This window comes from Myxine glutinosa, chromosome 6 (genome assembly GCF_964187855.1).
Source record: "Myxine glutinosa chromosome 6, kmMyxGlut1.1, whole genome shotgun sequence".
NCBI lineage: Eukaryota > Metazoa > Chordata > Myxini > Myxiniformes > Myxinidae > Myxine > Myxine glutinosa.
This window is the reverse complement of record NC_136266.1, coordinates 135785627-135800298: the sequence shown is the minus strand read 5'-3', so window position 1 is coordinate 135800298 and position 14672 is coordinate 135785627. Positions and strand designations below refer to the sequence as shown.

At 48.9% G+C, this 14672-nt stretch overlaps 1 protein-coding gene across 5 annotated transcripts in view; it reads left to right on the top strand.

The window, feature by feature from the left end:
* Positions 1-14672, top strand: part of SACM1L (SAC1 like phosphatidylinositide phosphatase) — a 100024-nt gene that overhangs the window by 43977 nt on the left and 41375 nt on the right. For all 5 annotated transcript variants that reach the window (XR_013623865.1, XR_013623866.1, XM_078780558.1 and 2 more), the window contains 3 exons: positions 1502-1603; positions 2493-2578; positions 2714-2800. Coding sequence is in view for 3 of the 5 variants with exons in the window: in XM_078780558.1 (XP_078636684.1) it covers positions 1502-1603; positions 2493-2578; positions 2714-2800 (275 nt within the window). In the remaining 2 variants the exon portion in view is untranslated. The remainder of the gene's footprint in view (positions 1-1501; positions 1604-2492; positions 2579-2713; positions 2801-14672) is intronic.

Here is a 14672-nt window from a genome sequence, read left to right as displayed (position 1 = left end):
GAGAGTGAGGGAGTTTGTTCCAGAGGCGGGAGAAAAGAGGAATGAGAGTGAAGGTGAGCAGAGAGTCTTGATTTTGGCAGTTTCACCATAAGAGGGTTGCTGGCAGATCTTGTGCGAAATATTTTGGGGACAGAGCACAGAGAGCTGGTGGGGGGGGGGGGGGGGGTGGGTTGGCTAGGCCGGAGAGGAGTCGTTAGAAAAGAGAAAGACCACCAACCTGCCTGCAGTGAGTGAGTGAAAGGCCCTCGGAGTTAGCTTCATCGCGGGAGATTCCAATGATTCTGAAAGCTTTCGTTTCAACAGCATGAAGCCGAGCTAGGTGTGAGGCAGGAACACCAGCCCAGAGGGTAGAACAGTATTCCATTGCGCTGCGGATGAAAGCCTTGTATGTGGTGAGGAGCTCAGGTGTGCCAAGGAAGGACTTCGCACGACGGAGGATGCCCAGTCGGCGACTTGTTTTGGAGGCCAGCTTGGAAATGTGGTTTTCCCAGAAAAGATCATGGCAGATTGTGAGACCCAAAAGCTTGAGTGACAGAACTTCTTGGAGAGAATTATTCAGAAAGTGGATGGGAGGGTTGTCCAGTTGGTCTTTTCGGAGAGACATAGTAAGAGTGTGAGATTTGTCAGGATTGAAAGACATGTTCCACTTTTTTTGACCAGTCTGTGATTTTGTCCAGGTCTGCAGAGAGTGAGGAGGCTGCAGACTGCCGAACTGAGGGATGAGGAATGGAGCGGCAGAGAGTGGAGTCATCAGCAAAGAGACAGAGAGGCTTTTCAAGAGAGTCAGAGAGATCATTGATGAAGACCAGAAAAAGCACAGGGCCCAGAACACTGCCTTGGGGAACTCCAGCCTGAACAGGACGGGGAGATGAGAGAAACCCATTCAGGGCTACACGTAGACTACGACCAGAGAGGAAGTCCGCAAGCCATGCGTGGAGATTTCCATGGATACCATAGGAGGAGAGTTTGTTGAGCAGAGCCAGAGCAGCAGATCAGACCATACCAGGTCAGACCAGCAGAGCAGTTGTGTGCCAGACCGTATCGAAGGCACATGATATGTCAAGGGACAACACACACAACAACATGCATTTTAAAGGCCATTTTCCCTGCTAGAGCGGGGGTTAGCCGATATGTCAAGGGAGACGGCCTTAATTTCCTGTTTGACATTGAGGACCTCCATCCATTGTTGAGAAAGCAGAAGCAGCATGTCCAGAGTAGAGTGACCTGGTCTGAAACCAAATTGATGATCAGAGATCAAGCCATTGGAGAAGAGGAAGGATTTGATATCCGAAGCAATAATGGATTAACATGCACTCACGTGATGGAATAACAAGCATTCTTAATGATTATTAATACCTTGCACTCTTCCTGAACAATATCGGCGTATGAATGGCATGGGACATGTGTTAATATTACAATTATTACATGGCCATGCATGAAAGGCTTGAGATGTATTCCTAATGAAATTGATCCAGTTTTCAGACCTTGACTCCTTGTACAGTTGCATCCATCAAGCAGTGCATCATCAATGGGAAATCATTCGACTGGATCCTCATCTCACGGCGCAGCTGCTACAGGGCAGGTGTACGCTACTATGTGCGGGGTGGGTACACTTTGAATAGATACACATTCATAGGAAGGGGAGAGAAGGATAGGGTAGTTTGGGCAGTCCTGTTTGTGTTGTTATATTTATTCTGTAATTGAAGAGATATGATTGGGTGGATGGCTTTTCTTTGTTGTTTTTGTTACATTTGGTTATGTGGTTGTGTTTGCCAACAAAGAACTCATTCTTACGGACAGGTTAGTTTTCCCAGAATTACGGATGGGTTAATTCCTCGAGAATTGGAGTATTTTGATATGACATTGCGCAGCCCCTTCTGGGAGCAATGCTATGACCTACACATTTCCACAGAGAGAATTGGGGTCCCGCCCACCCCCAAACACCCGGGGCTATTCATTTCCTCTTCCCTCACCCCTCACCTAAAACCTTCCCTTGCACACTCTCGATAGAACCACCAGTTTTCAACTTATTCTGTCCATCAGTTCAGTCGTGCATATCAGTCAAAGAAAGAAAAGTGCAAAGAAACAAAAACACTTCTTGAATTATAGTACGAAGATGTGGGGTGTCCTTTTGTTCCATATTCTTGGGTAGTTGGGTTGGATGGGGGTTGGTGTGGTGAAAATTTGAGGAAGAAATATTGACAAGAAAGGAAGTAAAGTATAATAGGAAAGAGAAGGGGGAGGGTACATAAGTGAAGACAGGAGTTGAAGTCACGAGCCTCGATTCAGTATACAAAAAAAAAAGGAAAAATAAAAAAGTAGGTTTAGATGAGATGAGCCATGAGAGAGAGGAGAAAAGTGGCTTTGGCGTTGGAGTGGGTGATGCGGAGGGTCAAAAATATTCCCATTTTTATTTATATAATATGTTAATGGCCCCTTTGCGTGCAAAGATAACGAGCATATTTCATGCAACTTGATGTTCTGTACCCTAGGTATTGACCAAGAAGGCCACGCAGCGAACTATGTAGAAACCGAACAAATTATTCAATATAACGGCACCAAGGCATCCTTTGTTCAGGTATTTGACATTTTAATCATTCAACAAGTATATTGTGTTTTAAGACCATTTCAATACATGGATGCTTTTTTTTTTTCTTTCCTTTTTGCCGGTCCAAAAGACGAGTATTTCTCACCATATTGCTTGGTGTTGCAGACACGAGGGTCCATGCCCTTTTTCTGGTCTCAGCGCCCGGATCTTAAGTACAAACCCTGGCCACAGATCAGCAGCTCGTTGAATCACGTATGTTGGAACATGTGATTTCTACTACTTCTGCCATGTGTTTGGGGACCTGTTTTTGTACAACGTTCCTTTCCTATTCCATCTGCAAGTGCTGCATGGTTTTATTGCTGGGCGCCAAAGGGGGCCTGGCGATGAGGCGTGCCGAAAGGGAGTACCGTATTTTCCAGTGTATTAACCGCACCCCTATTTTTCACCCTCAAAAAAAAAAATATCATGCTCCCAGTTAAGCTTTGATGTAGGACTGGAAGTGCATTGTCTTATCAGGTGTGCCATTGGGTACATGTTGGCAGATGTGTGTGCGGTGCCGAACCGACAGTTCATGACGTACCATGAACCTCTAGGCTCATGACGGGTTGGTCGTGAAGTCCCCAATGTCATCCTCAGCTAAGCTCGTCGCCTTCAGCCTGAGGGCAAGTGTTGTAAATGCAAAACGTGTAAATTCAAACTAATTTCTCATTATAAGAGGCAGAGATTAGGGTGAGTGCTTCCTCAATCCTCCTCTTATTGTCCTATTTTACTACTACAGTGGTTTATTTTATTTCAATTATGTTTAAGATCCACCTGACATTCCTTCTCCAGCAGTAGAAGGTCCTCATTTGAGAGCTCCTCCTGGTACGAGTCCAGCAACTCCTCTACATCACCCTCCTCCACCTCATCAAAGCCGACAGTTTGTCTTGGCCATTTTGACAATGTTACTTCGTGTTTTCGACACATTATTATTCTCGTTGAAACCCTGAGAGCTGTGAACAAATTGAGGGCAAAGTTTTCTCCATACACCATTCATACAGGAACAGGTGACTTCCCTCCAACACTCAACATTACATAGAACATCTCCTGTGCAGTCATCGGATCATTATCAGTTGATTTCACCTGCAAATCACTAAATCATTATCAGTTGTGCAAATGTTCTTCGGAGATAATACACCTTGAATGTAGCAACCACTCCCTGGTCCTCATATCACCTCTTTCATACCGTCCTAAAACATCCATTTTTACTTCAATAGTGATCGCCTTCCTCTGTCCTTTGCTCGCACTACCTACCTTGCTGCTCCACCAACGCTCTCCAGTCATGATTGCAAGGGTTACGCTTATTATAGCGGCACAATTCAGGTGCAAAATGAGAAACACATCACTACACGCACAATGCTAACATGGAGGGTTTCTGGAAACTGAGGGAGGAGAAGGCAAGGGAGAGGGAAGGCAATCCTATCTTTCCCTATCTAAAACCCTGATCTTTTCTACCCCCATTAACCCACTCCAAATTCACCTCCTCCAAATTCCGATTTCTTTCCTGGAAGTCCTTGTAATGTCCATCTTGCTTATCCCGTGTACTCACCCGAGCCCTCTCCCTTCCACAGATCTCCCGATGTCCCTATTCTCTACTGTTGTCGTGCTTCCCTCTCTCCACCCCTCTTGTCTCCCACTCCCTTTAATATATGTTCTATGTGTGAGCTCTTGCATGAGCCTTGGCTTCGTATACAAATATATATCTATACTAGTGGGGTCACCCGCGGGAATCCCACGGGCATGGACGTGTGTGACATTTGGACATCTTGATTTAGATGCTGCACATTAAATTTTACAAAATGGTTACTGGCAATTCATCAGATCCAGAAATGGTGTAATGAACACAATTTATTTATTTCACATAATATGTGCCCCCTTACTCCTCTCCACCTGACACTCTCCTCTCTCCACCCTCATGCCTCTCCAATCCCACTCCTCCTCACACTCCCATCCAATACCACCTCACACTCCCCTCCAATACCTCCTCACACTCCCCTCCAATACCTCCTCACACTCCCCTCCAATACCTCCTCACACTCCCCTCCAATACCTCCTCACACTCCCCTCCAATACCTCTTCACACTCTTCTCCAATACCTCTTCACACTCTTCTCCAATCCCTCCTCACACTCCCCTCCAATACTTCCTCACACTCCTCTCCAATACTTCCTCACACTCCTCTCCAATTCCTCACACTCCCCTCCAATCGCTCCTCACTCTCCTCTCCAATCGCTCCTCACTCTCCTCTCCAATCGCTCCTCGCTCTCCTCTCCAATCGCTCCTTGCTCTCCAACCCCTAGCTCCTCGCTCTCCAACCCCTCGATCCTCGCTCTCCAACCCCTAGCTCCTCGTTCTCCAACCCCTCGATACTCGCTCTCCAACCCCTCGCTTCTCGCTCTCCAACCCCTCGCTCCTCACTCTCCAACTCCTCGCTCTCCAACTCCTCGCTCCTCACTCTCCAACCCCTAGCTCCTCACTCTCGAACCCCTAGCTCCTCACTCTCGAACCCCTAGCTCCTCACTCTCGAACCCCTAGCTCCTCACTCTCGAACCCCTAGCTCCTCACTCTCGAACCCCTAGCTCCTCACTCTCCAACTCCTCGCCCTCACTCTTCAGCCCTCGCTCCTCGCTCTCCAACCCCTCGCTCCTCTCCAATTTCTTGCTCCTCTCCAACCCCAGCCCCTCACTCTCCAACCCCTAGCTCCTCACTTCCAACCCCTAGCTCCTCACTCTCCAACTCCTCGCTCCTCACTCTCCAACTCCTCGCTCCTCACTCTCCAACTCCTCGCTCCTCACTCTCCAACTCCTCGCTCCTCACTCTCCAACTCCTCGCTCCTCACTCTCCAACTCCTCGCTCCTCACTCTCCAACTCCTCGCTCCTCACTCTCCAACTCCTCGCTCCTCACTCTTCAACCCTCGCTCTCCAACCCCTCGCTCCTCTCCAATTTCTTGCTCCTCTCCAACCCGAGCTCCTCACTCTCCAACCCCTAGCTCCTCACTCTCCAACCCCCAGCTCCTCACTCTCCAACCCCCAGCTCCTCACTCTCCAACCCCCAGCTCCTCACTCTCCAACCCCTAGCTCCTCACTCTCCAACCCCCAGCTCCTCACTCTCCAACCCCCAGCTCCTCACTCTCCAACCCCCAGCTCCTCACTCTCCAACCCCCAGCTCCTCACTCTCCAACCCCCAGCTCCTCACTCTCCAACCCCCAGCTCCTCACTCTCCAACCCCCAGCTCCTCACTCTCCAACCCCTAGCTCCTCACTCTCCACCCCTAGCTCCTCACTCTCCAACCCCTAGCTCCTCACTCTCCAACCCCTAGCTCCTCACTCTTGAACCCCTAGCTCCTCACTCTCGAACCCCTAGCTCCTCACTCTCCAACTCCTCGCCCCTCACTCTTCAGCCCTCGCTCCTCGCTCTCCAACCCCTCGCTCCTCTACAATTTCTCGCTCCTCTCCAACCCCGAGCTCCTCACTCTCCAACCCCTAGCTCCTCACTCTCCAACCCCCAGATCCTCACTCTCCAACCCCCAGCTCTTCACTCTCCAACCCCTAGCTCCTCACTCTCCAACCCCTAGCTCCTCACTCTCCAACCCCTAGCTCCTCACTCTCCAACCCCTAGCTCCTCACTCTCCAACCCCTAGCTCCTCACTCTCCAACCCCTAGCTCCTCACTCTCCAACCCCTAGCTCCTCACTCTCCAACCCCTAGCTCCTCACTCTCCAACCCCTAGCTCCTCACTCTCCAACCCCCAGTCCCTCACTCTCCAACCCCCAGCTCCTCACTCTCCAACCCCTAGCGCCTCACTCTCCAACCCCTAGCTCCTCACTCTCCACCCCCTAGCTCCTCACTCTCCAACCCCTAGCTCCTCACTCTCGAACCCCTAGCTCCTCACTCTCCAACCCCTAGCTCCTCACTCTCCAACCCCTAGCTCCTCACTCTCCAACCCCTAGCTCCTCACTCTCCAACCCCTAGCTCCTCACTCTCCAACCCCTAGCTCCTCACTCTCCAACCCCTAGCTCGTCACTTTCCAACCCCTAGCCCCTCACTCTCCAACCCCCAGCTCCTCACTCTCCAACCTCCAGCACCTCACTCTCCAACCCCTCACTCCTCTCCAACCCCTAGCCCCTCACTCTCCAACCCCTAGCTTCTCACTCTCCAACCCCTAGCTCCTCTCTCTCCAACCCCTAGCTCCTCACTCTCCAACCCCTAGCTCCTCACTCTCCAAATTCCTAAATCCTCTCCAACTCCTCGCTCCTCAGTCCTCTCCAACCCTCCTCATCGTTGTTGCAGCAGCATCCTGTGCGGTTCTCCCGTCTCGTTCTTTTCCTCGCTGCATGATGTTCAAGTTTGCATTGACGTTCGTCGACGGACTCGTTCGCCCGTCTCATTCGTTTTCTTGCTGCATCCTGTTCAAGTCTGCGTTCTTCATCGACGTCTCATTCATTTTGGAAATGGAAGTTTCCACGCAACGCATGAATTGTCACGATCCTCAAGAGGAAGTGTCTCGTAATCATCAAATGACAAATGGAAAGTAAATTACATTGTGAAAATTAAAGATGTCAAATAAACCTATTTAAAGTGTATGCGCACATAACTAATAAAAAAAAAAATGAAGAAATATCTCTCGGTAATTTCCTGAAACATATTTTACTTCCGGATAATAATGTTGAATGAAATAAGAACGAAGAAATATATGTCGTTTTGTGACGACTGTCATCAAAAGTAAAAGTAATATATCTTAATGGAAAAGAAAAAGCGAATTTTTTATATCTGTCGACATTTTCCCCGACTTATTTTAGGCGGTGTATTTTCGTGTATCATCGCAGTGCGATTTTTAAAAATACATCTGCATTTTCCCATGTGTGCGTGGATGTTCTCAATTATTTCTGACACCAAGTCTAAAACCATGGTGAGGTATTTTGAATTATGTGGTGGTGAGGTGTTTTTAAATGACGTGGTGGTGAGGTATTTATAATTATGTGCTGGTGAGGTGTTTTGAATTAGTTGGTGATGAGGTGTTTTGAATTACGTGGTGGTGAGGTGTTTTAATTTCGTGGCTGTGAGGTGTTTTTATTACGTGTTTTATGGCTGTGAGGTGTTTTTAATTTCGTGGTGGTGAGGTGTTTTTATTATGTGTTTTATGGCTGTGAGGTGTTTTCAATTTTGTGGTGGTGAGGTGTTTTTAATTTCGTGGTGGTGAGGTGTTTTTATTACGTGTTTTATGGCTGTGAGGTGTTTTAAATTACTTGGTGGTGAGGTGTTTTGAATTACTTGGTGGTGAGGTGTTTTTAAATGACGTGGTGGTGAGGTGTTTTTAATTTCGTGGCTATGAGGTGTTTTTATTACGTGTTTTATGGCTGAGGTGTTTTTAATTTCGTGGTGGTGAGGTGTTTTTATTATGTGTTTTATGGCTGTGAGGTGTTTTCAATTTCGTGGTGGGGAGGTGTTTTTAATTTCGTGGTGGTGAGGTGTTTTTATTTCGTGTTTTCTGATGGTGAGGTGTTTTCAATTTCGTGGTGGTGAGGTTTTTAAAATTTCGTGGTGGTGAGGTTTTTTAAATTTCGTGGTGGTGAGATGTTTTTATTACGTGTTTTATGGTTGTGAGATGTTTTAAATTACTCGGTGGTGAGGTGTAATCGTCCCGAACTTTCAGTCTGCACCGACCCCTACCCTATGTATGTGCTGAGGGGTTCTTTCTTGAAAAAAAAAAACATTCAACCTAAATCTTCAACCTAAATTGCCTATAAAAATGTAATATCACAAACACAACAAATACATTTGTGCAAAATAATTGTTTGTATTATGATTGGTGTAAATCATGACAACACAGCAACTCAGGTACAGTCATTATCCTCAGCTAAAATAAGCCCGTTCCTCAGAAACGACGCTTGGTGAGGCGAGCGGAGCGAGCCGTGCCAAGCTAGTGTATGTATGTATGTATGTATGTATGTATATGTATATGTATATATATATATATATATATATATATATATATATATATATACTAGCAGAAGTACCCTGGCATTGCCGGGCGGGGGAGGAGGAGGAGGGGAGGGGGAGAGGGAGGGGAGGGGAACGGGGAGCGGGGGGGGGGGAGGGGGAAGAGGAGGGGAGGGGAACAGGGGGGAGGGGGAGAGGGGGAGGGGGGAGGGGAGGGTGTGGGGGTGCCCGGGGGAAGAAGGGCCCCTCCCCCTTCTCCCCTCTTCCCCTTCCCCTTCCCCCTTCCCCTCCCCCCTTCCCCTCCCCCCCTTCGCCCTTCCCCTCCCCCTCCCCCTTCCCCTCCCCCTTCCCCTTCCCCTCCCCCTTCCCCTCCCGCTCCCCCGCCCTCCCCCCTCCTACCCATCCCCCCTTCCCCCCGTTCCCCTCCCCTCCTCTTCCCCCCTCCCTCCTCCTCTCCTCCCCTCCCCCTCCTCCTCCTCCCCCTTAACACCAAGGGGGGTTGACAGCCTGTCATCCTACCGAGGTCGGCAAATGAGTACCAGTTCACTGTAATTCCCTGTGTGCCGCAAGAGGCGCCGAACAGGGTTGGTGGCACGAACCCGGAAGTCGGGAACTCATTGTCATCAAATAAATGTAGCATGTATGTTTCAACTCTCTGTCACATGCCGTTGGTCCCATGTCAATCGGATGAAGTTGAAAAATTAACATTACGAAGTTTCTCTGGGACGTACTGATTCCGAATAATGAAGTTGAAAAATTAACGTTCCGAAATACGCTAATTACGCTAACAGAAGCGCTGGCGCTGCGAAGCGCTAGAGGGAGCGCTGCGCTCCCTCCCTCGATTCCCTCCCTCTTCTGCTAGCGTTTCTGCGCTAATACGCTAATTTTAAAACCCGAAGTTTTTAAAATTAAGGTGGTGCTGTAGTTGCTCTGAGACGTACTGATTCCGAATATGCCTTTGGTTTTTCTCTGCGATGAGTAGTTCTCGAGTTATAAGAGGACAAACAAAGAAACATACTTTACATACTTTACTTATATTATATATATGTATATGTATATATATATCGTATATATGTATGTATGTATGTATGTATGTATGTATATAATATATGTATATATGTATGTATATATGTATATATGTATGTATGTATGTATATATTGTTACAGACGCGGTTGTGGATGTTGGTTTACCCGAGCGGTTTGGTATGACCGCGTCTGCACGTTTACCCGATTATACTCGAACGTTGCCGAGTCGCGCTACGCTAAATCAATTGAGGAAAAGGACACAACGGCTGGGTAAAATGACCACGACACCAAGGGTTCAGTTCTCAAGACCTCCGGAGGAGGTATAATATTGCGGAAGGTCAGATTACAGGGATGAGAGAGACAGCATAGTAAGGTAGGCACTTAATTACGGTCTTATAATAGCCCCGACAGACGACAGATAAACAGGACAAAACTGACTCACACGGGGATTGATGGCAAGGAAAGGCGGGTTGGTCGATGGCTCAAGGTGCACTCTTGCTCAGGGACAGAATCGACCCGGTCCGGTCCAAAAGATGCGGGGAGGTATCGTCGCGCTGGGGGTTGGCGTCCTTTGCTCTCCGTGGTTCAGGCGCATCTGATCTTCACATCCGGTAAGTCGCTGCGTATCTCCGGCGGGGAGTGACACGCCCTCAGGCTCGTTAGCTCCGCCCCAGATGAATCGGCCCGTTGCTTCTCATTGGGTGCGGGGGGTTACCGGCTCCGCCCTTGACGGAGGTGGGGCCGACAGCAGCCCCTTCGTGGTAACCCCCGTCGGCGCACATGGGTAATGGCGGCTAACCGAGCCGGAGTGAGGACGCACACTCCCCCTAGCGCGCGCGTTGTTGTAGTTGTTGTTGTAGTTGTTGTATGGGGAAGAAGATGGGAGGAGGTATGGGAAGGTCCCTAAACTCACTACTGGTGCCATATAATTCACATTCTGGTGCAACGAAGAGTCAGAATTAATGAAACGAGTCCTTAACTGACATAGACTAAGAATAACTAGCAAGATGTCCGAAAGTTGTCTACGTGAGATGCGGTGGACCTGGGCACGACATTTAATGGGGGAAAAAGGGAAGGTCGGTTCTACAGAGTGTTATTTACAGGCAATGGGACTAGGGGATGGGGGATTGGGGATAGTTGGGGAGTATTGGGGAAATAGGGGAATATTTACAAGCGGATATGGAGGCAAATGCCATATCCGCAACAATATATATGTATATATCTGTGTATATATGTATATTATATGTATAGTAATATATATATATATATATATATATATATATTATATCTATATATATATAATATATATATATATATATATGTATATATACAGACTTGGCATTTAATATGGTATATTTTTTTAGTGGGGGTGAACTTACTTTTCAAGATGTCTTAGAACCAAAAGTTCATTGGAATTAATGTTGAAAATATTTCTAGATTTGTTAATGTGACCTTTAAAAGAAACAAAAACCACATTTGACATTTCGAAACAAATAAATTGATCCTTGAAAGTGATGTAAACTGATATCGAACTCAATTCATGGACAGTGACTGTGTTAAACTTCTGTATGTTTTCCAGAAGTATCTCTTTATTTTGAACATGAGCAAAATCTTTTTTAACAAAAACAAAAGTTAAATTACGACTGGGATTACCGACAGTAAATTACAGTTCAGTACTTCATGTAACCCCCACGAGCATTCAGGAGAGCACGTACACATTGAGGCATGCTGTTCACAGAGATTTGCCAAGGTTTGGACAGGAATCGCTTGCCATGCAGTGACAATAGCCTGCTGCATTTCACGCACAGAGGTCGGCTGCTGGTCCAAGTGGTCGATTTGACGCGTTAATTCTGCCCACAAGTTCTCTATCGGATTCATATCCGGGGACATGGCAGGCCACTCCATATGCTCTACACCACGGTCAGCAAGAAAGTGTTGGATCATGCGAGCACGATGAGGCCGTGCATTGTCATCTTGGAAGACAAAGTTTCCTCGAAAGGCTTGCCCGAGCAAATGGAAGCAATGTTTCTTCCAGAATGGCCCTGTACTTGAACTGATTCAGGTTTCCATTCAGAACAACCAGGTCAGTTTTGCCCCCTGCATGAAAAGCAGTCCAAACGGTCACCCCACCACCTCCAGCTTGGACTCTTGGCACAAAACAATCTTTGTTGTAGGCTTCATGCACTTGTCTGCGCACTCGGACGCGGCCATCTTGACGATAGACCAGAAATCTAGACTCGTCACTGAAGATCACATGATTCCAGTGTCCTGGCTGCCATTGACGGTGCTCTCTGGCCCACTGCAATCGGCGCTGGCGGTGTTGTCTGGTCAGGCGTGGCTTTCTCAGGGGACGCCTGGCACGATAGCCTGCTTGAATCAGTCGTTGGTTGACGAGCCTTCTGGATACAGGCACATTTATCAGTTGCTGCCTCTCAGCCCAAAGCCGATTAGCTGACTTGGTACGGCCATTGCGGACTAACCGGTGCAGCTGGCGATCATCCCTCCTTGTGGTTTTGCGGGGACGTCCTGGCCTCGGTATTGGAGTAGGGACACCCCTCTGAGCATTTCGTTTCAGGATCTTTGACACCTGACCTTGAGTGATGCCATACTGCCGAGCAATGGCACGCTCTTTCATGCCGTAATTTCGTAAAGCCACCACTCCATGACAAACAGCATTGTTGAGTTGACGGACCATCTCCAGAGGAAGCGGCAATAACTTTTGGAGACGTGCAGCAGTTGTTTTCCACTAATACAGAACGCAACAACCCTTGTATACCTGACTGTGAAGCCAATCGTCAAATGCACCTGTCCGTACATTTTGCCACGCCACCTGTGATATAATCCTGTTGTTGACAGACAATCAGTGACATGGTTCTTTTAACAAATATATCACCAAAGTGTAAAAGAAACTCACCAGATTGATATACTGAGTTAAGAAAGTAAACCCAAGTCAAGAAAAAAAAAAATATTCCATATTAAATGCCAAGTCTGTATATATATTTGTATACTAAGCCAAGGTATATATGTGTTGTGGAAAACCATTCAGGTCCGCACAACTTTAGTCCAACGGTTTGGTTTAATTGCATTTAGATCATCAGATCATTCCTGTAAGTAGAAATACACAATAAGCATACGATGCGACATCTCATAAAGCCATTCATATCAGTCAATGCAAGCAAGCTAGATATTCTATAAAGGCGTACCATTAACGAGGCTACCGATGTAACATGTCACAAGGGAGAAGTCTCGGAGCACTGACACAGCAACGGGTCTTATAGTCACGCCCCTAGTGGGGGCAACAATGACAGCGAGCAGCGAGCATCCCCACCCGGGTTCAGTACGGATACGATTTCACTACATTCACCCCCCCCGTCAGAATTATACGGCCGCGTGGCTAAAAGCGAGTGAGCGTCAGCATGGGCGCGGAGTATCAGTCGGCCCAACCGTAGCGGGCCGGGCGGCGAATTTCTCTGCCAGCACGCGTTCGAAATTCCCCGGGTACGGCGTCTCGTAACCCTGTATCCCCGGTGTCAGAGGCGTCAACAGGGTCGGGTGATGAAGGGGGTAACGCCAAGTCGTCGGACCCGGGCAGTCTCGACGGGGGGAGGGTCGGTGGACTATCGGCGATGGGAGCGTCGGGAGAGGTCATAGTCTCATAGATGGGTTCGACCGGTTCGTCCGATTCCCTACTAAGGTCGTCGACCCCGCAAGGGGCAAGATGACGAACGGAGACAGTAGTCTCACGACCATCAGACGTCATCACCCGAGCATGCTCAGGATTAGCCTGGAGAATCTGCACTTTGTCCACAAGGGGGTCGTACTTGCTCGCGCGAACTGCCCGTTTAAGGTAGGCCGGCCCGGGCCCAGCGAGCCAACTGGGCAAAGACCGTATACACCCCGAGCTCCTGGGGTGGTGGAAAAGACGCTCGTGGGGAGTTTGGTTAGTTGCCGTACTCAGGAGTGCCCGGATTGAGTTCAACGCCGCAGGTAGCGACCAAGCCCATTTATCGAGGCCCCGGCCGTGGGTCCGGAGATGGAGCATGACGGCCCTCCAGATAATCCCGTTGAAGCGTTCGATCTGCCCATTAGCCTGGGGTCTATACGGCGTGGTGTAACTAGACGCAACGTTGTTTTGGAGCAGATAGCCGCGCACCTCCTGAGACAAGAAGACTGCACCCCGGTCGGTATGGACATAGGCCGGGTAACCGAACATTGAGAACAAGTTCTGTAAGCAACGCATCACCGTGGCAGCAGTCATGTCCGCGCACATATAAGCAAAGGGGAATCGTGAGTACTCATCAACGATAGTGAGCAGCTAGCGAGAGCCGCTCGACACCGGCAAAGGGCCCTTGAAATCCATCGCCAAGCGTTCCCACGGGCGTGTAGCCTTCACCAGAGTCCCCATAGGGGGGTTATAGAAACGCGGTTTGATTTCCGCGCAGATAGCGCAGTCGCGACAGATACGGCGGATATCGTCAATCGAGTAAGGGAGATTCCCACTCCGCACGAAATGAGCGAAACGCGTTACGCCGGGATGGCCCGCAGTAGCATGCAGCACCCGTAGGCCCTCCAACGAGGTGATACCAGCACATGTAGTGGGGCGCGATAAGGCATCGGCGGCCTGGTTATCCTTCCCTGGGCGATATTTGATGGTGTAACAGAAGTCGGCGAGTTCGATACGCCAGCGAGTGATTTTCTCGTTCTTAATGCGCTGGGCGTGTAAGGTGTCATACATGAACGCAACGCTTTGCTGGTCCGTGATGATTTGGAAGCTCCGCCCGAGTAGGTACGGGCGCCATCGCCGAATAGACTCGACGATCGCATACGCTTCCTTTTCAACGGACGAGTGCCGCCGCTCAGCGGAGGTAAGAGTCCGTGAAAAGAAAGCCACGGGACGTCCCCCTTGGGAGAGGGTCGCCGCGATGGCCTGATCCGAGGCGTCACTTTCGAGGACGAACGAGCCGCTCTCGTCGATGGTTGCTACGGCGGCTCGGGCGATGTCGGTCTTAAGACCTTCAAAGGCCGTCAATGCGGCCGAACTCAGGGGAAAAGTGTCGCAGGCCACAAGGGGGCGAAGTTTCGCGGAGAAATTTTGCACCCATTTGGAGTAATGGGCGAACAG